Here is a 27973-nt window from a genome sequence, read left to right as displayed (position 1 = left end):
GTGCAGTGGCCGGCGGCGCCGGGCGGGCTCGCGGGGCCACAGCTGCTCCCGGCGCGGGCCGCGGGCGGCGCTCGGTTAGGTGTTGGCTAGCCGAACGCTCCTGCCTTGTGCCTGTGGTTACGTTGTGCTACCATGATCTGTAGCGTCGTACCTATGCAATTATTGTAAACACTTAAACTGTGTGTATGTACATGTTTTATTTTCCGACACTGTTAGCTGTTGTTTAGTGACCTACTAGCACAATAAATAATGTCGAGTTGTTATCAATTACACCAAAATGAATCCTGAGCCCTTTGATAATGGCGTTCGTGTGCACAGGTGTTCGAGATGAAGGTGCGCGAGAAACGCGCCAAGCTGAAGGAGTCCGAGGCCGAACTGGCTCGCCGCCACGAGGCCACGCGCCGCGCGCTCGAGGCTCAGGCGCGCGAGCTGGAGGACCGCCAGCGCGCGCTGCAGGTGAGACACACTGTGCGGGCTGCAGGAGGCGGAGGCCGAGCTGGCGCCGCCACGAGGCCACGCGCCGCGCGCTGGAGGAGCCCCAGCGCGCGCTGCAGGTGAGACACACTGTGCGGGCTGCAGGAGGCGGAGGCCGAGCTGGCGCCGCCACGAGGCCACGCGCTGCAGGTGAGACACACTGTGCGGGCTGCAGGAGGCGGAGGCCGAGCTGGCGCCGCCACGAGGCCACGCGCTGCAGGTGAGACACACTGTGCGGGCTGCAGGAGGCGGAGGCCGAGCTGGCGCCGCCACGAGGCCACGCGCCGCGCGCTGGAGGAGCCCCCGCGCGCGCTGCAGGTGAGACACACTGTGCGGGCTGCAGGAGGCGGAGGCCGAGCTGGCGCCGCCACGAGGCCACGCGCTGCAGGTGAGACACACTGTGCGGGCTGCAGGAGGCGGAGGCCGAGCTGGCGCCGCCACGAGGCCACGCGCCGCGCGCTGGAGGAGCCCCAGCGCGCGCTGCAGGTGAGACACACTGTGCGGGCTGCAGGAGGCGGAGGCCGAGCTGGCGCCGCCACGAGGCCACGCGCCGCGCGCTGGAGGAGCCCCAGCGCGCGCTGCAGGTGAGACACACTGTGCGGGCTGCAGGAGGCGGAGGCCGAGCTGGCGCCGCCACGAGGCCACGCGCCGCGCGCTGGAGGAGCCCCAGCGCGCGCTGCAGGTGAGACACACTGTGCGGGCTGCAGGAGGCGGAGGCCGAGCTGGCGCCACCACGAGGCCACGCGCCGCGCGCTTGAGGAGCGCCAGCGCGCGCTGCAGGTGAGACACACTGTGCGGGCTGCAGGAGGCGGAGGCCGAGCTGGCGCCACCACGAGGCCACGCGCCGCGCGCTTGAGGAGCGCCAGCGCGCGCTGCAGGTGAGACACACTGTGCGGGCTGCAGGAGGCGGAGGCCGAGCTGGCGCCACCACGAGGCCACGCGCCGCGCGCTTGAGGAGCGCCAGCGCGCGCTGCAGGTGAGACACACTGTGCGGGCTGCAGGAGGCGGAGGCCGAGCTGGCGCCACCACGAGGCCACGCGCCGCGCGCTTGAGGAGCGCCAGCGCGCGCTGCAGGTGAGACACACTGTGCGGGCTGCAGGAGGCGGAGGCCGAGCTGGCGCCACCACGAGGCCACGCGCCGCGCGCTTGAGGAGCGCCAGCGCGCGCTGCAGGTGAGACACACTGTGCGGGCTGCAGGAGGCGGATGACGAGCTGGCGCCAAAAAAAAAAAAAAAAAATGGCGTCGACCGCAAAGACTGAGGCCTCGATTGAAGCGGTCATCCATTCATGATGCTTTGTGGACACAGCCTAATACCTGTGAGTTCCTAAAATTGGCTTCCTGTATCTACTATATTTTTTATGGTAATGTCACAGCTGTTAGATCTCCAAAAAAAATACAATAAAATAAATAAATTAAAATAAAAAAAATACGATACATATGTTTTAAATGGTTATCAGTTCACGTATAAAAATATGGGTATGTCACACGTGAACTGATTTTTATAACAGCCATGGTTTTATACTAGGCAATAAGTTGCAGTTGAAAATAAGGTTTTGATTTCTTCCAGGCGGAGCGCGCCGCGTGGGAGCGTGACACCGGCCTCTCGCTCGACGACCTGCGCCGGCGCTCCCTCGAGGCCAACAGCAAAGAGTAAGCATACACACACCTTACAGTGGACTACATTCCAAACGCGAAGCGTCAGTACTCGGTCCTCAGTAGTGGTTTCTACCAGTTCCACACAATTGTACATGACGCGGTTGTTTTTATATGTGACACGAAATTATCGATTATGCTTTCCCAGTCCCAGAAGTTATAGTGTACATATATTATAAGCACGCCAAATATCTGAATAAGGAAGAAATATATCTAGGAACATTTTAATCACATCTAATCTCAAATTAAGTCGGTTATTCCCACTAGTTACCACCAAGTTGTTACCAGTGGTAACTACTGGGATTTTTTTTCCCACCTTTTACCACTGGTAACTACTGGGAAAAAAATCCCACTAGTTACCACCAACTTGACTTGGTACTAGGATTTTTTTTCCCAGTATTATCACTGGTAAAAGGTGGGATTTTTTTCCCAGTAGTTACCACCAAAATTTGGTTAGCGTTCAATATTAATAAAACAGTCTAAATATCGAGTGCTTTAATCAATAATGTATTAAGTCGAATTAATTATAAGTTAATTAGTTATAGGGTAATTGTAAGTCTATTACTATTTTAGCAAACTGCCTTAAAAGTGATCAAAAATAGTCGATCTTTGACTGACGTGTTTCTTCGTTCGTAAAATTGTGACGTTATTTATTGAAACGGACTTTATTGTCGATGGCGCCATTATCAGCGATGCTCCTATATAAATACAACGCCGCTACGTAGTGCGGCGTAAGCGCCCTCGACAAAAGATTCAGGTTTCATAGATAACGTCACAATTAATTCAATTTACAATTAAGAGGCTGTCAACACCCAATGTCCTTGAAATTGATGTTACATAAACAGTTTTTTAAGAAAGACTATTTGGTTAATCAAGTAAGAAAAATATATGTTCATATTAATTATATTTCAAAGACCGTGGTTGTACTCGATACATGATTGAACGAAATCGGCTCGATAGAAAATAATTACAAAGATTGGTCTTAAAATCACAATTAAACGGTTTTATGTCTTTATTGTTTTGACTTATGGGTCTGCAATTAAAATCACAATTTCAAAACATTTATATCTAAACCGCTGTTGAGTAAAATATTACACTAATAATCCACTTTTTTTTTATTTAAATATTTTTCTTATTATTCCCTTGCCCAGGTCCAGTAACATGCGACAGTGCTATCTCATTTACTCCGATACAAATAGACAGTGTGCGCGCTTTAGGTATTGACAGCCTCTTAATAAGATAAATTTCAACCAAACGTTAATTTCTCTTTAACTTTTAATTGTATGCACTAGCACCGGTTTTAAAATTGTTGATCACTTTTAAAGCAGTTAACTGAAACACTAATCAACTTATAACTATTTATTAAAGCACTCTTTATTTGTACTTTACTATTTCTACTGTTTTTATTAGTATTGAACTCTAACAAAATTTCGGTGGTAACTACTGGGAAAAAAAATCCCACCTTTCACCAAACCAAGTTGGTGGTAACTAGTGGGATTTTTTTCCCAGTAGTTACCACTGGTAACAACTTGGTGGTAACTAGTGGGAATAACCAACTAAGTCTGTATTCGAAACTATATGAAGTTTTTGTCTTAAATCGGATAGTTTCGGCCGATATTTAATTTCTGTGCCGAAACCGAAACTTCGGTTCGACACTACACCGAAAATACAGGTTCGACGCGGCGGTAAAGTACGGCAGTTTTTTGGCCGAATCATGATGTATCCCGAAACCTGCCGAAACCGAAACTTCGGTCGCAATAGCTTTTATTAATACTCACATCTATTCGGTCTATTTTTACTAACATTCCATTGTATCTATTCCAGGACCGTTGACGGTAAAGACAAGAAGGACAAGAAAAAGAAAGGTTTGTTTTAAGTCTGCGCTGTCGTGTCTCACCCACCGTATGTCGTCACTAACGCGTGCGACACTAACCCGACGAGTGCAGTGCGACAACAGGTCTCGTTCCTTATATTCTGCCGCGCTAAAACCCAGTATTCACTACACTATAGCGTATAAAGTCGTGCACATATTACTTCAGTGCCTGGAAAAATCGGCAGTTTTTTCCCTGAACAAGTTCGTGGGCTAATCACCTTAAAGAAACAAAAGAGTAATAAGACAGACCCACGAAGTGGAGTAATATATCTTAGGGGTGGTTTTGACAGCTAAAATGGATGGCGTTGCATATTTAATATTAATATTACTATCTAGATCATAACCAGCCAAGATTTTTTATGAGGGCCACTAAGTTAGCTTAATGGTGCCGTTCAGATGGCAAGGTCATGTGTCTACACAAGCCCCAATCTAAGACTGGCGGGCCTTCGTTTTTACGCCAAGTGCTACGTCAATGTTCTTCCCACAAATTGTCACTGCCAAGTCTGAACAAACTACGTAGGCAGACTAGTGCAATTTAGTGCTGTTTAGATCAGCTGTTAAATCCATTCCTATTATATATCGTACCACTTGGTGCTTGGTACTATTCCTCTTGCTTGTGCTAGCTATAAATACGGGCTACGGGCTAGCGTGTGAATGCTGGGTTGTAAAGATATCTGCAAAATGTATAATACATGTAATAAGCAACTTTCTTGTGTGCCCTGTTTTATAAAACAAGGTACACAATTTATAGGTTATATTGCGGATATTGTTAGCATGGCGGCATTCTCGTTTTCACATTGCGGTCGTCACTTAACACACCAAACAGTCTAGCCTTAGATCTCAATACATACTTGTGTTTCTTCTAAAATTTCGATCATTCTACGTATCGTTTGTACCTACACTGCTCCAAGACAGAACCTATTTACAGAAACTATTAGTTTTTAAGGCAGTCGAAATTGAACAAGAAACGTAAGTTTCGAATAACCTGTATGTATAAATTGTCATTTGTATTAATTCTGGGATATTGTGCCATTTTCAGCGTTGTGACGGGTGTTGCTAATAACTATGCTAGACTTCAGCAAATTGCACGTTTATATTGTGATTGTTTATGGATTCATAGTGTATATTGCTTTGTGTCTTGTTGAACGAGTAAGATGTCTTCGCATCGTTTCTTAACTTTTCATAATTTACAATAACGTATCTTTGTAATTAAATCTTTACAAGTCGATTATTTAACGCCTGATGTATTCGTTGTAAATATCGGTAAGTAGACTTAATTTCATGTTTAGTTTTCTATTTAATATTTCTATTTATCAAAATTATTAATACGCATATTATATTGGCATATTTACATTTCAGATTGGTCTTTTAAGAGTGTCACATCCGGAATAGCTATTTAATATTGGTGTCAACCCAAACACGCGGCACCACATGTATTTACGTGTAAGAAGTAGCTCTATGATTGTAGCATAATTGAACAACGATTTATTAAGACTATCCGCTGGGTGTAACCATTATGTACCACTTTACAAGCCGGTACAGGTTTCTATATGAGATTACGTTTTGTATGTATTTTATATAAGTTTTTTTCCATGACAAAGCATTTATATGATAAGTGAGGCCTAATTTTGTACGACTTGTGTTTCAAAAGAATTTTGTAGTATGGATTTTACAAGGTGGTTTAATATTTTGGATCCATTTTTTAAATTACTGTATCATCGACGAAAGTAAGCACAAACAATACTTCGACACTTTATGATTCGACATTAACGTCCACGAAGATGCCAAATAGCTTGTAATGGTCTGCGTAAGACCTTGGTCTATACCATATTGTATTTTAACAAGTATTTTACGAGAGCTGTATCATAATTATCAACTACAAATATAAACATCGACTTGACTTTTCAGCTCAAAAACTGTGTGACATTAAACTCTAGGCACTAAAATCTTTACTGATAAATATAGCATAATAAAATTTACAAATGCTAGTTGTGAGGAGTTTTATTTTCTGTTATATTTGTAAGTAGAGATGATACGTACTGTAGACGTACGAACAATATAAATTAGGACACCATTCTAAATCTTAATGATAAATTAGGTAAAAAATAATTTTTACTTCGTTTTCAATAAATAATTACTTAATACGATTTTGGCTTATTGGAGTGAGAAAGCGCGCTCGAGCGTTCTCGGCTTAGTGATACGGATCATGCTCATAGCTCAGTTGTGACATAGACTCAATAGCTCTAGCTAGGTGTTAGCGTTTCAAATATTTGTAATGGAATGGAGTGAGGTTTGTTCACCATTAATATTATTATATTTGATTACCGCGGACAAAATACACGTTGTATTTTTAATCACCACTCATATCGTTAAAATACGAGTATATAAGTTAATAAAATATTTAGATAAGACATTACGACACCTCGTTCTACTTTGTTGAACTAATTCAATATACTTGTAGAGTTTCTATTTATTGTGATTATATTCTTTAATGTATTGCATACTCGCATTTATTTATGTAAATATTTTTGTTTTGTAGTCACGATTACACATGGGACATAAAGTATATATTATCAAGTTATTCAATAGAACTGGTGACTGCAAGTATTATTATGAAATGGGTCCATTTTTGAGCGTTTGTTCCGAATTATCTTTATGAACACATTATTTTAGAAGAGGCAGTAGATTTTGATAGTGTTTCCGGTTGTCTCAAACAGGATCTCTTTCAAATAACCGGAAATATCCTAATAAACCTACAGCATTTTTCAATGAATGTGTCTACGAAAGTGAGGCGGTTTAAACGCTGAAAAAGGTTTCTGTTATGCATAATCGTTGATCAGTAATGCCATGGTTTAATTATATTTAATTCCTATAACGCAGTATTGACTTCCACATTAAGTAAGGAGTTTAGTGGTAAGATTATGCTTAGTTTTGTATTTTGTGTAGGGTCGCGGCCCACTTTACCATACTGATCATTGGCTTAGTCATAGCGAGGATATGTGATGTATGCGGGGACGAAGTTCAGCCGGTGTAATATATTGTACCTTTGAATAAAATATAAATAAATACGTAATATATAGGCGTAAATGTTTTATTCAAACTATCCTATATCCTAGCCTAGGCAACTTCTTTCTTCATGCCTCAAGAACACCTAAGTAATAAAATTGAATAATTTTGCTCCAGTGGGCTTAGGGTAACTGCTATAGTTATTGGCCACTACATAGTAATTGGCCACTCCTAACAAATCAGAAAGTAACAAGCCAATTTAAGTACTATGTAGGTAGTAGCCAATAACTTTTTGGGCATTTCCGTGCCGTATGTTTCTCATTGCAGTAGATTGCCACTTTACAAATTCTCATGTATTTTATATTGATACTTACCTTTCGCTTATTGCTATGTAACTGCGCGACGCGCATCATGGCAATAAATAGTTTCTTGGGCGCTTCTCATTAAATTCGTCGTAGAAGGCGTCATCCGCCATAGAAACTTAGCATACGTTGCGAAACTTTGTTTAATGATTAGGTGCCATTACCAAAACTATTATTAACTTCTCGGTCGACTCTCGATGGGAGGTAATAAAATAAAATTGATTGTATTCATATGAACTTGTTTTTAATTAGTGATTTATTAGATCACGTACACAGTGTTATACATTCCTCGATCACATCAAAATACATTCCATAAATTCACGAACCTCAAAATATTCCGTTATGTAAACAACATGACTACATCTAGTATATCATTAATATTTTGGCAGCACTATGGAAAATATACTTCTAATTACTTTAATGAAAATGCAACTTCAAATATATAACAATCACAACAGTTTCATGACAATAGGTTCAATATTTATTATACACTTAATAAAGTTACATCAAATCGATTTCAAAATATCTGACGACACATCATAACTAAAATGTTTAATTTACAACGTTACTTATCGGGGTTTTACTCCTTCAGGGTCATCATTTATACATTACATGTAAGAGAATGCCGAAATATATCTATCATTAGATAGGTACTTTGCACCTTATTAATTATAGCATTTTGTTTTATTAGGCTAAACATTTATTTAATTATGTCCTACCCTTTGGTTCATTTATGTTCCGACTTTGGGACTCCACCTAGGATTTCAAAATGGGAGAAATAACACGGAAATTTCATTAATTTTGTTTGTAAGAAGTGAAATATTTAGGAAGTTCATTGCATTAAGCATTCGCTATCATTAAATGATTAAATAAGCTAAAGTACTTAGCTAGGTATTGATTAAGACAGCTGACATTTGAAAGGGAATCCATCACTTTACTTGAACCATCGTCCCAAACTATCTCGTCTCTAAATATAACTACGCAGTACAATTAAATAAGTTTGGTGTTCTTGTTGTCCATTTATTTTAAAAACTACATATTGAAAATTATACAGGACGTTGCACTAAATCTCAAGTATCACAAATTATCTCATGTACCTTTTTATTCTATTTGTCTATTATCTATAATATAACCACTAATCGATTCAATCAGTTATTTTACAAATGGTATTAAGAAATTTAGGTCCTTTGTGAAATAAGTGATTGATTTTAATATTATGTGATGGAAGTCAATTTATTGTATCGAGTTTAATGCTTCTGAGTGAGGTGATAAGTGACAACTAGCAGATAAATAGAGAAATTAACATAGATAGTGCTAAAATCAATAAAAGTATCGTGAAAATATCAGTAGATGGCGTTCTAAGGTGTAGCACCAAGTGCTAACACGAAAGTTCTTTCTGTACAATCCTATATATGAGTAACAATTCAACTCAACTCGTTAACAGTAGTAGGTATCCATATTTGACTAAACCATTTTGGTATTTTTTGAATAATAATATACCCAATTATAAATTACAGTTTGCGAAAAATTTCACAAACTGTTAAAAAAATAGCAGTAGATTAATTATTTTATCATGAGATTGTAACTGTACAGTCAGCATCAATAGTAGCGGATGAAACAACGCGCCAAAAGTATCTGATATTCCGTATAATTTTTCCAAATATAGATAAATCTCTAAAATTTACATTCAAAACTATATCTTTTACCGTCTTAATTGTTCTACATATAGAACCACCTCATTTTGTTAAGCTGTTTCAGAATGGTAGATACTTTTGAAACCTTGTTTGATCCGCTACTTTTGATGCTGACTGTACTACGTCTTTTAGTACATACTATGAACATTAGGTATAGACTTACGCACACAAGGTTTTGAGATACCTATAAGTATATTATCGTTGAGTGTCGCCATCTACTGAAACCGCTTTTATAACATGATTTTTCTTTGATTTTAGCACTCACATCTCTTTAAATCTAAAAACTGGTACTCCTAGAGGCCGCTCGGTACCTTACCGTCACCGTTAACGCGAGTAGGGCCTACATTACGTAGGTGTCTACCGAGGCACGTGTGTGTAGTGTAGCTTTTTATGATCTATTATGTTGATACCCTATTGTATAATTCTACTTTCGTTAAGAGGATTTCATATTGTTCTGATGAAAAATGCAATTAATTCATAATTGCAAATTATAATATGGTAACACGGGCACTTGATTATGATTAGTTATTTTGTTGTTTTTATATAAGTAAATTTAAAAGTGGAATAATTACTGCCTCGTTTGAGACTTGAACTGGGCCTCTTGGATAAGTTCAAGTCTCATCCAAGGTAGTATTTGTTTCACTTTTAAATTTATTCTAAGCTTAATAGCATCGTTCGCAGACGTTTCTGCTTGTTAAAAAAAATAATGTATATAAGTGATCAGTAGGTGTGGATAATTTCTAACAATTATGTTACTCATTTAAAAATTAAGTAGAAGCTGTTGTATTAGTTTGTCCTTCCGATGTTCCTTTTTTTAATTTTGTAATGAAAGAAAAATGAACAAAATACGGATATATTTTTTATTTTATTTTATTTATTGATTTACTATTCACCTTCAAAAAATAAGTTTCAAATGATATGCGCTTTTAAACAGCATAATTTTTTTTTATAATCAAATAAATATACCTAATTATTCTACACATTCTACCAATGTTTCATAAGATTGCCGTGGTGATTTTGGTCACTGTTCATTAGGTACCTATGTTTTTTATTACCAGAGCCAAGTAAATGATAATAAACATGTCTTATGGAGTTCACAAAGTTGTGGATCGTCATCAAAGTTGTAGATGGCGTCACTTTAGTGAGCCTCAGTCAAGTACCTTTTATTTTAATGTAGGGTCCGCTGTCCATCAGTTAGCCTCTAGTGCACCCGACTTTGCCGCTCGGTGCAACCAGGGCATAAAAGCCAGGTGAACGAAACCGCGTTGGGAGGGCGGTGTCGATCATTTAACCAAAACCAAAGTATATTATACATTTTATTTTAAATTAATAAATACATAAATAATAAGCTGCATTACTTCAAATAAACAGATGTTATTACCATGATAATTACATAGTAATTCGATTTGAGACATGTTAGTAACTTCTAATGTTTACGGTTGATAGGTAATGGACTAATGGTACAAAATATTGATTTTGAAGGATAATAATTCAGATAAATATTATTTAAAATTTTTGTTAGTTTAGAGTTTTCATTAATTATAAAGATTGTGGAGATTTTAATTTTCAAAAAAATTAAAAAATTAGTGATGAAATGTATACAACTTGGTTAACTCTAGAATGTACCCCTGGTTAATGGACACTATTAGCTAAATTTAATTATTTTGTAAATGCACAATTATATAAAAACTAAGGAAAATTAAAATGTCTTGAATGCAAATATTAACTAACAGCCAAAGGGTGGTTAACTAATGAACAGTTCACCCTACATATACACATAATATACCTGTAGAGAGCTCACTCGACATAATAGATAAATTACGATGCGACATAAGCTAAAAGTCCATAATCTGTAACAATAATTCGAGGAACACCATATTGAATGTATATATAATGTATATGACTTCTCCTTATTACTTAATTGGCTATGGTTATTTCGCGCATGTTAAACGTAGTGTTGATCGATAACGGCTATCGTTCTGAAGTAAAAGCACGTATGATACCTATTATAACGTCGCTAGCTGAATATCTAAGTGTACTAAATTACCTATATCGTAGTCCACGGCTCGCGGTGAACGCTTATATATAGGTACGTAATTACTGAACAGTCAAAGCGGCACGCGTGGGGCACTGGCCAGATGCGATCAAGAAGAAATTGCGTTTGCCCATCTAGTATGTACTTATACTTCATTAGTTTACTTAAGACAGTATTAGGAATATTAGGATGCATGTCTAAATATATGTCGTATGAATTGCGAAATAAACATGTCCGCTAAGCGTGTCATAGCTGTGACGTCACTAGGGCTTTAGCGTATGAGAAAAAAAAACCTTATACATGTATTTTTTCCATTTTAATATCACAAAGGAGAGCATAGACTTTTTTTATACTACGTCGGTCGCAAATAAGCATACGGCCCGCCTGATGGTAAGCAGTCTCCGTAGCCTATGTACGCCTGCAACTTCAGAGGAGTTACATGCGCGTAGACATGCTGAAAAACAGCCATTTTAAATAAACTTCAACTGTACGTGATCCATGAGCGTTTGGGCCGATTTGGTATACTTGTGTAGATATATCTACAGTCGAAGTCAGTTCATAACACATTCATGCAATATGCACAAAAGTTAGAAACTACCTAGAACTAGAGGACCAACGCAATCATCCGATCCTCACATCAGGCAGTACGGCCTCGCCTTATACTAATCTTTGAATCTAGATACGTGGCCACAAGTTCGATTCACAACTCTTCATTATAAAGCTTTGTCAAGCTCTTTACATTAACTCGAATATTGTTAGCATATCACTATCCTAATTTCAGAGCTTTAAGTATCTTAACAGGAGTCTAGTAAGTACATAACGGTAAAATTATTTTTGAAGGCAATAAGATTTAAGAGTAGTCGTTACAGTTACAGTATAACAATAATATAATAGGTACCTACTATATAATTACAAATTATAGAAAGACGACATCATTCACGTAGAATTTAAAAGTAAATGCTAAAAGTAGGTGTATGAAACATGCGAAGTGTTATATAGACCGTGAACAGGTGAAAGCACGGTGAGGCGAGAGTTGTCAGAAAGCATGTATACTACTCCCACCATAATAATTGACAGTTGGCGACACTCGAAACGTGATATGGCGAGACAGTCACATTGATGCCTATCCTAAACTAAACGCTTCGAAACATAGGCCGATCGTGCACTATTAACAAGGGCTCTTCAAAAATATATACACATTTATTGTAAGCATAGCCAGCACCTACTGCAGGAAATACTTTAAATTACTTATCAAATGAATCGTCGCTGACGCTTTGGTACCAACTATTGTAATCTAGCCCCCAGAAATACCTAAATACTAAATAACGACCCCGTCGTTTTTCGTTAACAATCGATAAATCTAATTAAATTGATATGTTGATTATTGCCGTAACGATTGATTATTAATTAGCGACAATGCGGATATGGTCTGTGGCGTCATGCCGGCGATATGGTGTTAGCTTAGGCGCAGAACACACGGAGCGGCGAGAATCGAGATCGTAATGTTCATTACGATGGTGCAGATCAATCACGCGAGCTGTTCTATAACCAAGCAAATTGGTTTATCAACGCGTAAAGGGCGCAAACATGTATTCTGTGCCTTAGCGTGCAGCGTGTGCTGCCACCTGCGCAGACCTGGTCTATATAACACCATGCGTTTCGGCGACGTAGGTGCTGCTTCTTAGCAACCAGAGTCAAGTTCCCTTATCTTATTACTTAACATCCCCCGTCGGAAAGATGAAGTACGACATTCAATACAATTATCACGTACACACATGCAACACACATCTATTTGATCCGTTTCACAATCATGCAAAAGTCGCCATCCGGACGACGCAGAATCGAAGACATCAACCGAACTAATATACCTACGTATGTACACGAACTCGTTGAAAGAGAAACTTCTAATAATGCGTTAACATCGAATGCGAGTGACGCTGTGTTGTTCTGAAGATGTAAATATTCATTGACGTGATGTTAGAAATAGCGTCTGATCTGCTGCCAAAGTAACGAAGGAAGCCAAACGTGCATAAACAAAATGTGCAACAGGACCACGGAAGGTGCAGAAGGGTGCAAGTAGGAAAGACAAATAGCATAAAGACAAACAATCCAGGGTGTGAGGTAATAAAAGTATATATAGGAAAATGACCATATATTAAAATACAAGTAGATAAAAGGTATAAGAAAGGTAAAGGTAGGTACATACTTAGATAAGCTTAAGAAAGGGAAACATAAATAAATAGGAAATACTTTGTACTTATTATTCTGTGTTATTGTATACATACGTATTTTATTTAACTAGATAGTGTAACATTATTTATGAGTGTGTAGTTAACAAGTATTTATTGTACGATTTCACTCTTTTCTTACCGATCACAAAATAGTAATAAAGATAAAATTCGTAACGATTGTAACAACTGCATGTAATGTCGATATCTTTAATGCCTGATCCCTAGTCTACGAATACAGTTAGAAATTGCTGTAGAACACAATACTTAGTAGATTATTATTTTTGCACAGCCAAATGCGTCGCGACCGCGCGCTCGCTACTTACTTGTTGCTATGTATGTACTAACTACCGAGTTTATCTAGAAGAAAATAGACCTCAACTCCGCGAGAGGGCGCGCTTGTGTGTCGCAAGTGATTAGCCAAAACTTACTTCTGTAAATACTTTAAATTTATCGTACTGTCCATCTTATATTAAGTGTAGCTGCCAACCATCGAACAGTCGCGATACCAGTTCGTATCGTGTGCCTACTGTTAAACGGTTGACAGCCTTCAGAGTCGGAGTGTAAAATCACATGCATACAACGCTACAAGGCTCCATCGATAGTAGACGCTGATCCATGTGATCTTCCAGGATACAAACAATATTGCGGACGCATCGCTTCGTTTATATTTCGTTGTACGACTAATACTCAACTTGATTCTCTCTACCTCCACTCGTCTGGATCTTCAAAGATCCGGTTAGAGCGTTTCATAAAATACAGAATTTTATCTATTCTTTAAATTTCAGAGATATAAGAAAATACTATAATAGAATTAGTATTAGAAATAGTATCTAGCGAAAAACTACTACGAATACGAACATTACGAATGTAAAATTTCGAGGGAGATATAAGCGGCAACATTCGCTAGTTAATTATCACCGACATGGAAATCTATCCGTCCATCACCGGTTCATCTTTTACGAGAGCGATGTAACCGCAAGAGAGCGATCCAGCCGACCGCAGGCGACGTTCGTTTTAGAGACGCAGTCTTTAAAACAAGAGGAAGCTGACCCTGGTCCGGCGCGCGTCGCCCTTGCCGCGCCGGCCCATGCCGTACTGTCACATGGCCGTGTCGCCCGCGCTGCCGCCCGGCTTGGCGTCGCCGCCGCCGCCGCCCGTCGGGTCCTCGTCGCGCGCCGCGCCGCGCCCGCGCGTCGCCTCGCCCGCCGACAGCCCCGTGAAGTCCAGCTTGTACTGCACGTTACACGCACAACGTTAACACGAGTCGGGATGGGCGTGCAAACTCACACTTGGACTCACTAGTCATACCCGTATATACCGGATTGTGTTCAAATTCACAGCACGTCGCATGCTGAAAACCGGGTTAGAGGCCATTTTGGTCATATTATATCCACATCTACGAATTTTATTCCGCATTTATCATTATGTGTATATATGTAGAGTCAAAAGAAGCGTTATTAAGGCTGGATGAAGTGACCATTATGGTCCCGAGTTAGTTGCTTATTTTCGGCATGCGGTGTACTTTTGTCACTTGTGTAGTGAGTCCAAGTGAGAGTTCGGTGTGTACATCGCCTCCGTGGCGAGGACGCACCGAGATGATACCAAACATCATGCACGCGAAAATAACTGTTTATGCAAAGCAAATTTTTTTATCATATCAGTCAATTATTCTCGTATTTTGTTACACATCAGAGTAACTATTACTGTAGCACAAGTACAATTTATTTTAACACCATGTTCTAGCAGATGTAAAAATTCACTTTATAAACGGAAATGTTATATTACCACACATACTATTCTAGATAAACATTGTATTATCATTGCAAACAGCACACACCAACAACATTCAAAATTAGCTATATTAAGTTACACCACCAATTCACAGTCTACACTAAATTTCGAAAAAAGACAACGTTGCTTTGAATTACGTAGTTATATATCAGGATTTTTACAAGGTTTAGTATCAATTGAAGGTGTTACGGGTTATTCAATTGGTTTCACAGTTTGCACACAGTGTACCTACTTTAACCATTCAATACACTATTTTCACTCTTAAATGTGGATGTTTTGCGCAAATTTGGTTTCCAATGCATAGGGACTCTCTCAGGCATACACAGGGAATACTGAAAAAGGAAAATAAAATAACAGAAACAAAATAACGTAAAATAATCGTCCGTCAAAAGTGTAAGTCTAGTCATTGTAGAGTTTAAGTTTAGGGAATGTACACCACCTGTACAAGATGGGTAGAAATATGACTTATATATATATTCAATGATTGATACCAACCACCATTATTTTTTTCTGAATAAACTGTAGCTTCTAGCTAGTAATACGTATCCACACCGACTCTACGAATGTGTACGTCCACTTCTCTCTTAGCGATTATCAATAACGGCAAAGAAAACATTTCTAATGTAGTCCTAAATGTATGGGCATGATTACACAGACATGCTTCGGTACACTACTTAACAATAACACACAGATACATGGATACGAGATGTATGAGAGTGCAGTCGAGACAGACCGAGTCGCCCCTTGTTGAGGTTTTGTTAATCGCTTTGTCCAGCGGTATAAGACCCTGGATGCGGAGGGAACCACCCGGTGCATGGCGATTGGAAAACAGAAACGAAAAAATAAAATAAAACATACGTTAAAAATTAAATAATAATGGGGTTGTCGAACTCTAAAATGTTCTATAAATTACTAATCAAAGCTAGTAACTAATTAACTAAAAAGATTTATTCTTGTTACATATTTGTTTATTGGCCACTGAAACCGTGGACATATATGTATCTAAGGAAGAGCCTTAAGGGCAATAAGAATGGGGCCAGTACAGCGGTGTCACGCGCACAAATTAGAGCCAATCATGCAGTCTAACGCCATAACGCGATTGGTTGATTAGTTCCCATCACGCGATTGGTCGCAACTACTTGCGTTAGACTTCACGATTGGCTGGAATTCGTGAGTGACACCACTGAACTAACTCCATTATTAGTGCCCGTAAGGCCCGTCCTTAGATATATGTCAATGACTGAAACTTAATCAATAAAAATGTATACTGTATTTAGCTGTCTTTTAAAATGCCACCAAGAATAAACCTTGAAACTGAGATCACACTGTTTCACCCGGTTCCCGATTTCTAACAGTCACGAATGAAGTAGAATCTTTAAAGTACTTAACAGGTGCAACACTCTGGTGCCTTTTAACCACTCCCACACTCGACTCCCACGGCAAAGGTACCTAAGGAACATTACGTTCCAATGCACTAAAGTCTTAATGTTGCCTAGAAAATTCAGGGTTTCAAAAAGTGCGTCGTGTTGCTCGAAAATTGTAAATATGTCATATATGTGAGAGAAAGAGGCAGTCACCTTGTTGGCGCAGTCGAAACATGTAGTGACGACTTTACTTATGACGTTCATAAGATGTTTCGTTTCCTGGATGACGTTGTCGACTTTACTGAAAGTGGCTGCGCGGCCTACTGTGGGCTCTTTCACTGTAAATTGTAGTTGCTGCACGTACGTGGGGACTTTATCTAATTGTTCCAACAATTCTTTTTTCGTTGTACCTGCTGGTACCTGAAACGTAACAGAATAGCAATGTTATTTCTTTTTGACGACCGGTCTGGTCTAGTGGGTAGCATATGAAGCCGATGATCCTGGGTTTGAATCCCGATAAGGGCATTTCTTTGTGTGATGAGCACAGATTGTTACTGAGTCCTGGATGTTTTCTATGTATTTGTATATTATATATGTATATTGTTGTCTGAGTCTTCTTGACCCACAACACAAGCCTTCTTGGCTTACCGTGGGACTTACTCAATTTGTGTAAGAATGTCCCTATAATATTTATTTATTTATTTTATTTTATTTCTACAATAAGAGGTCAATTCGAGCGTACATTGATATCTGAATGATCTCATATATGTACATAGTTATCGTATGTCTGGCTCGAGCCAATAACCTCTCGTGTGCCGCGATTATTATTTTCAAATACTTTCTTCGTATGCAGATACGAGCGGTTGACTGATATCATTCAGATGCCGTAAGCTATATTAATGTTCCGTGGACAAAGCAGGTGCAGTATAAAATTTTTACCTGGTAAGAAAATTGTCGTATTATTTTATACAGTCTATTCGCTTCCTCGGCGAAGTACTCCGCTTGCGTGAAGAGGTCTTGGGTAGTGTTTAAACGGCCCTCGCCTTTTGTAAACTGATACATAGCGAAGGCCATGGAAGACATATTTTTTGCCCTGAAATCAAATAAATACTTAATGAAATTGTAAAATGAATCTTGAAGATCATAATTTTTAACCGACTGCAAGATTTCAAAAGGAGGAGGTTCTCAATTCGGTTGTTTTTTTTTTAATGTTTGGTACTTCATAACTCCGTCATTTCTGAACCGATTTTGAAAATTACTTTTTTGTTTGAATTTATATAATATACAGATTGGTCCCGTTTTTGACAAAACTCAGTTCTGATGATGGGATCCATGAGGAATCGAGGGAACTCTTCAAATGTGAAAGGCATACATATAGTGATTTTTGTATTTTCATCAACAAATCAAGCATTTACATATTAAAAAGTGACATTTGATGAAGTGGAACTGCTAATGCTCGATAATTTTCATCATTGAATGTATTTATTCAGTGGTCTGATTGTATACAATTTAATTACTTTAACGCTAGTGGCACAATTATATGCGAAGTATATGCAAAATTGCAGGTTGTTAATTATGAAATTTAAAGTTATCGGGAATCGAAAATTACAAGATATTATGCGTGCTAAATTCATGACTTTAATGTGGGCAATGTACTTCGATGTGTTAACTTATTCATTAAGTTTGCTGCGTGTGCTACGCCATAGTCTTGTAGCAGGTATTTCCCGCTTTGTACTGAAAGTTTCTTTTGACTTTTGAAAATTTTCCCAAGGCACTTTTGCTCTGCACGTCCGTGAGGCCAATCTAAACGTATATTTAAACCTACATTTTTATATTTGGAGGCCAATTCTCACTTACCGTAACAAGTTTGTTATCATGCACTCGTGCTAATTTTTTTTAATTTTTTCAATACTACCACACCACTACCACCACCACTCGTGCCAATACATGTACGGATAAGTTCGAGAGAATTGCACGCGCAAATGATAACAGAATGACATAATTTTGATGTCAAAATGTAAGTTTGAATTGGTCTCTTGGGCGTTATCACTTAACTGTGTACCATTAACGGCTTGTTAACAAACGTCACAACACTGGCGGTCAATGTGCACCTTCGTACATTTTGTCAAGAAAGTGACAGACATAACTTAAACACAAATTAAGTCGCGCTTTAAAGTACGCAAGTTAAAATCAATTTGTTATATTTCGCCCGTGCGTCTTGCTACTGTAACCTATTACGACCGAAATGCACGCATAAAATGTTATCATTTATATATCAAAATATACGTTTGAATCGGCCTCCGTGTCATTGTTTAGGAGCGTAAAAATATTCGCGCGATTTATTTGTAGTCATACCAGTATGTAAGATGAACGAAGATAAATATTCAATCAATTAAAGTATTACAGCTTTTAAATGCTCAACCGCGCGACTCGCATAGAGCTTAATCAGTGCTTTAATTAAAATAGCAAGTGATACCTTTTCACAATATCGTTGTTCTCGTCGGCAGCTGCCCCCTGCCACTTCTCAGTCTCCGCGTCCATCTCCGACGACATCATTTTCATCTCCAGCCCTGACTTGGCGATTTTCGCTTGTTCTTCAGAGTCTAATTTAACTGCTTTTAACGGTTTACTCGTCGTTCCATGTTTCTGGAATTTATTTTAACTCAAGTTAAAATTCGAGTCAAGTTTAGTTATGCTTGGAATATTCAAACGTCGGTTAATTTTCGATTAGGAAAGAAGCGTATTGAGGTGAGGCGCGTTGCCTAGCGACGTGTGTGATCTATTGCCTCATATGCGCAAACTCAGAACGCGAACTAATGAAGTTACATTTTAAACTTAACAGTTTGTAAGTTCGGGCAGATCCAATTTGTTAGTCAGTCTAATTGAAAATATTTTAGTATGTATGTATTATCATCAGTTCTAAAAATATTTGAAGGTTTTCATTTTTATATCAACTGCAAAAAAAGTACTGAGAAGAAAGCATTTGTGATTGCGCCTATAAAAAATGTATTAAAATTAAAAATCAATTTTGCTAAACAAAGTTTGTAGTATAGAAGAGAAGAGGCAAACTACTATTTAAGTACTGTGTTGATTTGGGCAAACTGCTGCTTGTCAGGCCAGCAACGCACACCGTTTTTTTTTAGATTAGATTAGATTAGATTTATTTATTTCTTAAAGAAAAAGACACAATATTTTACACAAAAGGATAAAACAAAGGGTTTCACAAAAAAATCACTCAACTTAACATTAAAACAGAAATAAAAAATATAAAATTAATAAATAAAATAACGTCACGACAAAAAAGAAATGTCAATGTATATGTATGTATATGTGTCAATGTATATGTGTGTGTATGTGTGTAGCTAGGGCCAACCTAGGTATTGTCGAAATGTCAAAAACAAAAAAAAAACCAAATATATTAACAAAAACAAATACTAAGTTATAAATAACTTTATCTGATAAGTAATTTAAATGAAAAATAGAATTTTTCTTGTAACCAGTGTAGGTACAGGAAAAACCTGCTGTTGTTTTATTTTGGACACCCTTGGGGTCGGTTAGCTGCAGTAATGCTGCTTTTCCTACTAATCGTCCGTGAAGTCTAGTCGAACTAGTAACTTGCTCGCTTATGGCGCCGTGTTAATCAACTACCAAAGTGTCCAAAAATATAGTTAGTTGTATTTGTATTTGATTACCCCTGGCCTAGGCAAACTGCTATACTGCTGCTTATCTTACTGATCATCCGTGCAGTCTAGTCGAACTAGTAACTCACTCGCTTACCGCGCCGTGTTAATCAACTGCTAAAGTGTCCAAAAATATAGTTGATTGTTATTTTATGTTGATTACCCCTGGCCTAGGCAAACTGCTATACTGCTGCTTGTCTTGCCGCTCGCCCGTGAGGTCGAGCAACTCGCGCGCCAGCCGCGCCGCGTCTGCTAACAACCACGCCCACATGTCCACGAACACGTCGAGGTTCTCCCGCGCCGCTGCGCTGCCTGGGTTGTCAGATACAATATTAATAATAATAATTCCTAGCATAACATAACCCTTGGTAAATTTAACAAAAACCAGATATGTTACTATACATTTAGGTAGATCACGATATAGGATTTCATTAAAAAAAACAATGTCTAAAATGACTCAAGCATATAAGCGGAAATCGAAACTCTGTCGGTTTCAAAATGTGTGTTGGCGACTTTTTGTAAGGATAGTTGTTGATCTGTCGTTTTTAGGTACGTTCAGTGCTGCATGCGCCGTACATCACGAATGGGATTAGTTCAATCTGGCTGGTCCTTCACGCGTCCTCACCTGGGTGTGCGGCCAGTGTTCGCGCAGCCGTCACCACTTGTGGCCCGTATATCCTCAGATTAATCTCCGCAAACTTCGCGCTCACTTGCAACGTCTCCGACATTGCTATGTGTCTAAGTAATTTGCATACCTGAAACACGCGGCACCAAAATTATCTTTAGAAGAACTAATTGGTATATAATTTAATTGTAATATTAGAAATCACCTCTATTATGTGATCTAATTGTTCGTGGAGCCGGCTGGCTATATTGTGCAGTCTCTCTGATTCTCTCTCACCACAGGAACTAGCTGGAAACAAGAATATAATTTTAGTTCCAACCCCTTGTTATCATACGACTCTACTCTAAAAATCGATAGTCAGATAAAAAGGATAGTGATAGTTTCTCCATAGTTATTTTTACCTCATTTGCTTAGTGTTCTTGAACACTTTAGGTACTAAATACCATTCATTTTCAATATCTTCATCGTATTAATCGGAACTCGGCTAAGCGGACATGTAACAATTAATTGTGTATTACATTTTACTTATTGTTATATATATATATATATATATAGAGAGAGAATAATCCGACAGGAGTTTACATTCTGTTCGGAGAAAGTCAAACGAATTCAGAAAAAAAGACGGGCAATAGATATCGACGCCGACGTAAGCTTTTGTGCTGCCCGTTTACTTTGATGCAGGTCGTGTCGAGTCGCCCCGAGTTCTCGGAGAAACCAAAAGAGCGTGACCCCGAGGTCCCTAAGTACAGATGGGCAATAGGAACGCTTTTGTAGTAGTTTCATCGGTGCAAACAATTCGCCTGTGCCCTGTATGCAATTGGAGTGACACCTCTAGCTTGTCCATTTCCAGTGTTTGCAACGCTCTCGGCAAAAGCGCAACCTGCGCAACGTATGGTCGAACGGTTTTATCCTATCCGACTTCTCTTTTATTTGATTAGCTGATTGAATGCTCCCCGAAGCGTAAGAGCAAATACGAGTACGAACTGTTTTTGTCAAAATCTCTAACAGACCTTAAAAAATACTCCATTGTATTTGCTAACTTTGCATGCACAAATAAATGGTGTGTTAAAAAAAATGGTTGCTTTGTTGGTGTTGCAACTAATTGTATAACGGGTTGACTCGATTGTGAGTTTCTATGAAGTATTGATGATTGGCTAAAGCGATGTTTGTTTGATTGATATGTATAAAATACTTAAATAAAATTTATTTCGATGACAATTAATCATGTTTTGTGTACTTAATGTAATTGTATAATTGTAATTACATAATTTATGTAACTTTATAATATAAATACAATAACCTATAAAATTTAATAATATAAACGTGTATCCGGGTAAAACAAGTAGTTTCCTTTCATATCTTCAGCACGGCTTTGTGCATGTACTCACCTATGTGTGCAAGGTCGGAGGCTAGCCTCCTCGCGTCGTCGGCGAGCGGCCCCAGGTCGCGCGCCTGGTCCCGCGCCGCCTCCACGAGCGCCCGCTCGAGCTCGGCCGCCGCGCTTGCTGCGCCTACGCTCGCGCTCTCTAGCGCCGCGCCGCTGCCCGTCGCGCCTTGCTCCTCCTGTCACAATCCACCGGTAAAGTGTATGTTAAATGTAAATTCACATAAATTCTACCCGGAATGTATAAAATCTGTTTGGTTACATTTTAGTGTTCTTGTCGGTTTAGGTTAGGTTTAGGTCCTACTCAAGCTGTAAATCCAGTGAGTCACTTAGTCTCTCATATTATTCACATTCGACTCATCTCCGTCTCAGTTTAATTAAAATCTAACATATGAATAGACGTCTTGGGGTGTAATGTAATGAACGGCATGCACACAAGAAAACTGCGGTGGTGGACTAATCTTTGAAATTCTAAACGTATCAGCAATTCAGCATCAAAGATTCACCATTGAGACAGCAACAGCGACGAGCCTCTCTAGCTCGTACGCTATCCGCTCGGCGAGCGCCAGTATCCGCTGCCGGTGGTTGTGCGACGTGTAGGCGGAGTCCGTGAAGTCGTGCGTACGTTCCACCAGCGCGCGCAGCGTCGACGCGAGTGCACGCCGCCGTGGGGCGTCTGCGCCGCCGCGGGCGCGCGCTGCGCGGACTTGTGACGTTAACCCCCGAAGCGAGCCTAACGCCGTCCCTGCTTCCCATTGCGCAGCCTATAAGGCACAAATGGTTAGTTTGACTAATTAGTAATTTGTTGAATGCGCAATGACACTGCATAAACGCTGCTTAAAGGATGACTCACGCTAGGCCGGGCCAGGGCCGGGCCGGAGCGTTCGACACGTCATTTTCTATCACGTGGTACTTTTCATAGAAAACGAATCACCGGAAGCTCCGGTCCAGTCTAGCGTGAGTCATCCTTAAAGCGTCAATATAGACGATTTTTATCAAAACGAAACATGAGTTATGAAGTCACGACATACGTCTGTTACTACGGCGGACAGATTATGACCTATTTTGTAGTGGCACTTTCACGAGAAGAGAAAGCTACAGGAAGAGCGACCAAATCAACATGAAATTATCATAGCTGCAGATTTGGCCTGGGTCCCTGGCCCTGGGAAAACTACTACATAATTGGTGTTGTTTTCAAAATTGATACGTAAAGCTAATTAGGCAAGAGATAAGGATTTTGAAAGCTACACAAATTATTGTTCGGCTTCATCCAATTTTCCCTGCTAATTCACGAGAAGAAACTTAAAACAATGTAATCCCTACTGTTTGTACACTGATTAATACAAAATGAACATAAATCTAGATACATACGAGGACTTGTATGCATAATAATCTATACATCAAAATCTAGACTTACATGATAAGAAAACTAACTACTCACAAGTTTTTGGACATGAAGCTGTATAACATTTCACGTCTCGTCTCCATGTTAGAGTTTATCAAAAGGTAAGTATGTAGCGTGGAAAGTGTTTGTTTGTTTCGACTTGTTATAATAAAAATGAGTTTTGTTATTCTTATGATTCATAAAATTTACGTTAAAAATTGAGAAACTGACTTTCAAAATGATCAAACTAAATACGAGTACCTATTATCCCTTTATATGCGCTAGCAACTGATATGTTTAAATTCCGTGCCACGCCAAATCTTGGCTTGGCACCTACTACAAACATACCGATTGCAAGCGCATGTAAAAGCGATAATATATATATTTTATTTAAATCCCTTTTCAAGTATATTTTCTTTTTTTAAATAGGGTTATATTTCCATTTTTGGTTGGGAGTTTTTTAATAGTGACGCAGCATTCTGCAGGACTCCTTAAATTATTTTCCTGTCCAAACGCGCTTCGAGTACGTTTCAAATTTCAATCCTGTATCTTATTCCATCAAGTTTTGAGAAGTTCCTTCAATTCCTTATGGAACTCATTTCAACTCAGGGCTGGAACTTGGCGAAACAGAATGAGACAAATCGCCAAACGTGAAATACGCGTCGTTGAAGTGTTTCGTTCTGATCTTCATCAGCAATTTGATTTTCTGACAAAATACAAAAAAATACCTGTAAGATTTGAGAAGTTCCCTCAATTGCTCATGGTTGCCATCATCAGACTGGATTTGGCAAAAATGGGACCAACTTGGAACTATACAGGCTTTGGAACAAAACAAGGTTTTCAAATCGGTTCACATAAGATCTGTCTGTGTTCAGAACTACTCAGGACTCTTATGCTGAGTGGTTCTGAGGTAACAAACATACTAAAAATACGGTCGAATTGATAATCTCGTCCTTTTAGTCGTTTAGAAAAATACAGTGTAAAATAAAGCGAATAGGATAGATAAGAATTACATATGTACCTGCATTTTTAGGCAAAAACGTGAGCATATACTACGGCTGCAGTGTAGGTATTGGCTGATAAAAGCATCAATTAACCTTTTGACCGCCGTAGTCTGATATATCAGACAATCAATACCCAGCTCGTGTCGCCGCAGTCTGATAAATAAGACAATTTTTTTCATGTTTTTCTCAAGACATTCTTTACTTTAATAAAGTTTACTTTGGTTCTTTGGGATAAGTAAGTCGCAGTAATTGTTAATTAAGTAACAGTGAGACTGATCTGTTGATTTTATTATATTTTCTAGTTGAAAATAAACTTTAATTATACCATTAGATTATGTATGATTTTACCCCAAGTCTCGTAGCCAAAGTCTTATTTAAAAGACACCAGTGATGTGACGATGATTGGTATTGAAATATCTACGTCGACTTTCTCATTCGATGTTTAGATTTACGACGTAAGATTTATGCATGCGACTGACCTTACTTAGCTAACCTATTTTATCACTTCGATATGTTTTTATAAAATTATGACGTAAGTTGTCTATTATTCTACAATGTTGTCCGCTGAAGAATTAATTAGAATTTTAGATTTTTTTTATTAATTATAATTTGTAGCTTTATAAAACGCGACCCTGGTTGATTGTTACCAATAATCCTGACCTACCGGTCTGATGCGGTTTGGCGTCACCTACTATATTGTCTATACATATAATATTTTATAGATCCATGAATGATAGATTTGGTAGACACTTTTTCCATGACTGAATCTGTCATAAAAATAATCTGCCGTAACCAGAATCTGTCCTTAACTGAATCAAGTTACCCAATGACTTAAGTAGCCACACCAAGTGTTGATACATTCGCTTCATACGCAATTGCCATGCAGAGACTCCTTCTGCAGTTCTAGGTGCACGTTCAGCGTCCAGAAACTTGACTCTAGCAACACGACATGCCATGATGGCCTCGCAGTAAATGATCGAGTACCTAATCCTTGTCATTGTGATCCCGATCCAAGCAGTTCCACTTTACCATTTACTCTTTGGACATTTTGATTCCATGGATGTTTTGACCCTTGGACATTTTGACACTTGGACATATTGAGTCCTTGGACGTTTTCAAAGTTGAACTTAGAAATAAATATATTTGAATTGTACTAGTGCCTACCTTCCAGGGTTTCGTGAAGTCGGTTTTTTTCATCGATGATAGATATTTGAATCGATAAATAAGGCGAGACTCTGTTATCGTGGTTCATCGGTAATCCCTACAAAGTTATTATATTCCGCAATAATAATCAATACAGACTACGCCGTCGTCTTAAAAATGAGACCGCATGTGACGTCAAAGATATAACTTAGAAAATTTTAGTGGTGTAGATTACTCGATATTTCAAAGTTATGTTAGGTCAACAAAATATATAAGAAGGTACTGTTTAGTACTTTTAAAACTTTGAATACTATAATAATATTGAGTTTACAATATTTATTTATCAAAAGAATTGTGTTACTGTGTAAAATTTTATGATTTATTATGCCAAACAACGTTGAAATTTTCAGATTCGATACGTTTCTAATGTGATCAATCCTCTCCCTACTAGTGTCAACTTATCAACGAAAATACAATGAAGCCTTCGCCAATGTCTGAAATAGTAGACCGCTTATGACGTCACAGATACGAAATAAAAAATAATAGTGATGTAGCAAAGTCCATCAATAAATTTGCATAGCTGGTAAAATTCACAGATTCAATCCATTAATAAAGGGACGAAACCATAAAAAAGACATTGGTAAACGTGATTTAATTATTATAATATTTTTTTTAATGATAAGGTGGTAAAAAATGAAGTTAATCACTGTAAACTATAAACAATAAAATATTTTATCGTAAGTTATGTGGCAAGCACTACACAGTTTGTTATTACTTAGTATAGGCGGCGACACGGGCACGTCCGATGACATCCTAAGCGGCGTTCAAAAGGTTAATAACTTACTTACTTATATATTGCTTTTGCTTATGTGGTTTATCGAATTACTGTGTAGCAGGAAGCTAAAGCTATAGTTTTTACGTAGGTGAATTAAAAAAATATCTTACACAGGTTTTAATGCTTTAATTGGTCTACAATTTATTAATTTCTTAGGGTATCAAAAATATATGGATATAATATAGTTAGCCGCTTTCATATATGTTGTAGACGAATTAAATTTGTCTACACTTAAATCGACCGGGATATATGTAAAATGTAATCACGATTTATATCCCGGTCGATTTAAGTGTAGTGAAACGTTAACCGTGAATCATTCAAACCTGCGAATTAAATTTGTACCTATGATATGTTTTTTTTAAATTCATCCAGGAATGCGCAGTAGAGGAATAAATGCTATGAAATCCCACAGTTACTAAGTTACAATGTGCTATGTAAATAGATTTAGGTAAGACGTAGTCGTTCTAGGTGCAATGAATGTACATAATGCGTTTACTGGCTGTACTTACGGTATGGTGAGAATTGCGATTGCTCGACTTTGAGTCTTAATTACGACAAAATATTAAAGCAAGTTAATAAAATACGAGTAGTAAGCGTATAAAATATTCTACCTCTAAAGTATTAGCGAAAATTTTGAAGGCACTCTTCTACCTACGTGGTAATTTGTACCTGTTCACGACTATCCGAGAAAGGTTGCAACTACAAGAAAAAAAAATGTGTTTATGCATAGAAAGTTTGAGCTAGCGAAACATTTTGAAGGCACTCGTCTACCTCCTTGGTAAATTGTACCTGATGGTCACGACAATCCGAGAAAGATTGCAACTACAAGAAGAAAATTAAATCGTGTTTATGTATAGAAAGATTAAACTGATATGAGTAACAAAATTTAAATGAATGTACCTATAGGCCCTTAACAGAAGAATGAAATAAACTATTCCTTAAGTGTGTATTATGGCCAGATCATAGAATTTATCATTTACTGAAATGCCATTGTAGAATTGATCACTTCATGATATGATTAGGTTCGGTTTAACTTTTCATGAAATGATTGCCACATCATGAACTGATCAATTCTAAGACCTGGCCACGACATAAACATTACATGGTAGCTTTGTGCTCGTACTTAGGATTTTATTCAAGAAGCTCATCAAAGATAGAACTTGTATAATCTCAGGAAGGCATATATTATGCAATGCGATCATGTCTTTAACGAGGTGCGGTTAAAAATATGTGTTCACGGCCGGCAAAACGTCCCACTTTGTCACTTACTAGGACGAGTTTTTTTTGTATCTTACGATACGATACGAATAACAAGCGACAAAGTGGGACGTTTTGCCGGCTGTGGCGTGGACACAAATATCTTTTGTGGTATCTGTTAACTATGGAACTGTAACGGAGGCAAGTTGACCGTGTTTCGGGCGTGCACAGGCCGCA

General features: G+C 38.7%; 2 protein-coding genes across 16 annotated transcripts in view; one reads left to right on the top strand and one right to left on the bottom strand.

Annotated features, from left to right (window-relative positions):
* Positions 1-7082, top strand: part of LOC133518962 (septin-7) — a 56283-nt gene extending 49201 nt beyond the window's left edge. For 6 of the 7 annotated variants that reach the window (XM_061852786.1, XM_061852787.1, XM_061852781.1 and 3 more), the window contains 4 exons: positions 319-456; positions 2043-2125; positions 3953-3993; positions 5361-7082. In XM_061852786.1, the coding sequence (XP_061708770.1) occupies positions 319-456; positions 2043-2125; positions 3953-3993; positions 5361-5401 (303 nt within the window). In that variant the 3' untranslated portion in view covers positions 5402-7082. Of the gene's footprint in view, positions 1-318; positions 457-2042; positions 2126-3952 lie in introns of all 7 variants that reach the window. The other variant, XM_061852783.1, reaches the window with a different exon arrangement.
* A 509-nt stretch (positions 7083-7591) lies between these two features.
* Positions 7592-27973, bottom strand: part of LOC133518960 (alpha-catulin) — a 131631-nt gene continuing 111249 nt past the window's right edge. For 4 of the 9 annotated variants that reach the window (XM_061852771.1, XM_061852772.1, XM_061852775.1 and 1 more), the window contains 9 exons: positions 27209-27238; positions 22680-22937; positions 22178-22352; positions 20995-21077; positions 20790-20919; positions 20328-20476; positions 18961-19130; positions 17424-17577; positions 15773-16904 (listed from right to left, as the gene is read on the bottom strand). In XM_061852771.1, coding sequence (XP_061708755.1) covers positions 16476-16904; positions 17424-17577; positions 18961-19130; positions 20328-20476; positions 20790-20919; positions 20995-21077; positions 22178-22352; positions 22680-22937; positions 27209-27238 — 1578 coding nt within the window. In that variant the 3' untranslated portion in view covers positions 15773-16475. Of the gene's footprint in view, positions 14563-15042; positions 15453-15772; positions 16905-17423; positions 17578-18960; positions 19131-20327; positions 20477-20789; positions 20920-20994; positions 21078-22177; positions 22353-22679; positions 22938-27208; positions 27239-27973 lie in introns of those variants that run through there. The other 5 variants (XM_061852773.1, XM_061852776.1, XM_061852774.1 and 2 more) reach the window with 4 other exon arrangements.

This window comes from Cydia pomonella, chromosome 6 (genome assembly GCF_033807575.1).
Source record: "Cydia pomonella isolate Wapato2018A chromosome 6, ilCydPomo1, whole genome shotgun sequence".
Taxonomy (NCBI): Eukaryota; Metazoa; Arthropoda; class Insecta; order Lepidoptera; family Tortricidae; genus Cydia; species Cydia pomonella.
Note: the sequence above shows the minus strand (reverse complement) of the source record. Positions and strands in the feature narration are given on the sequence as shown.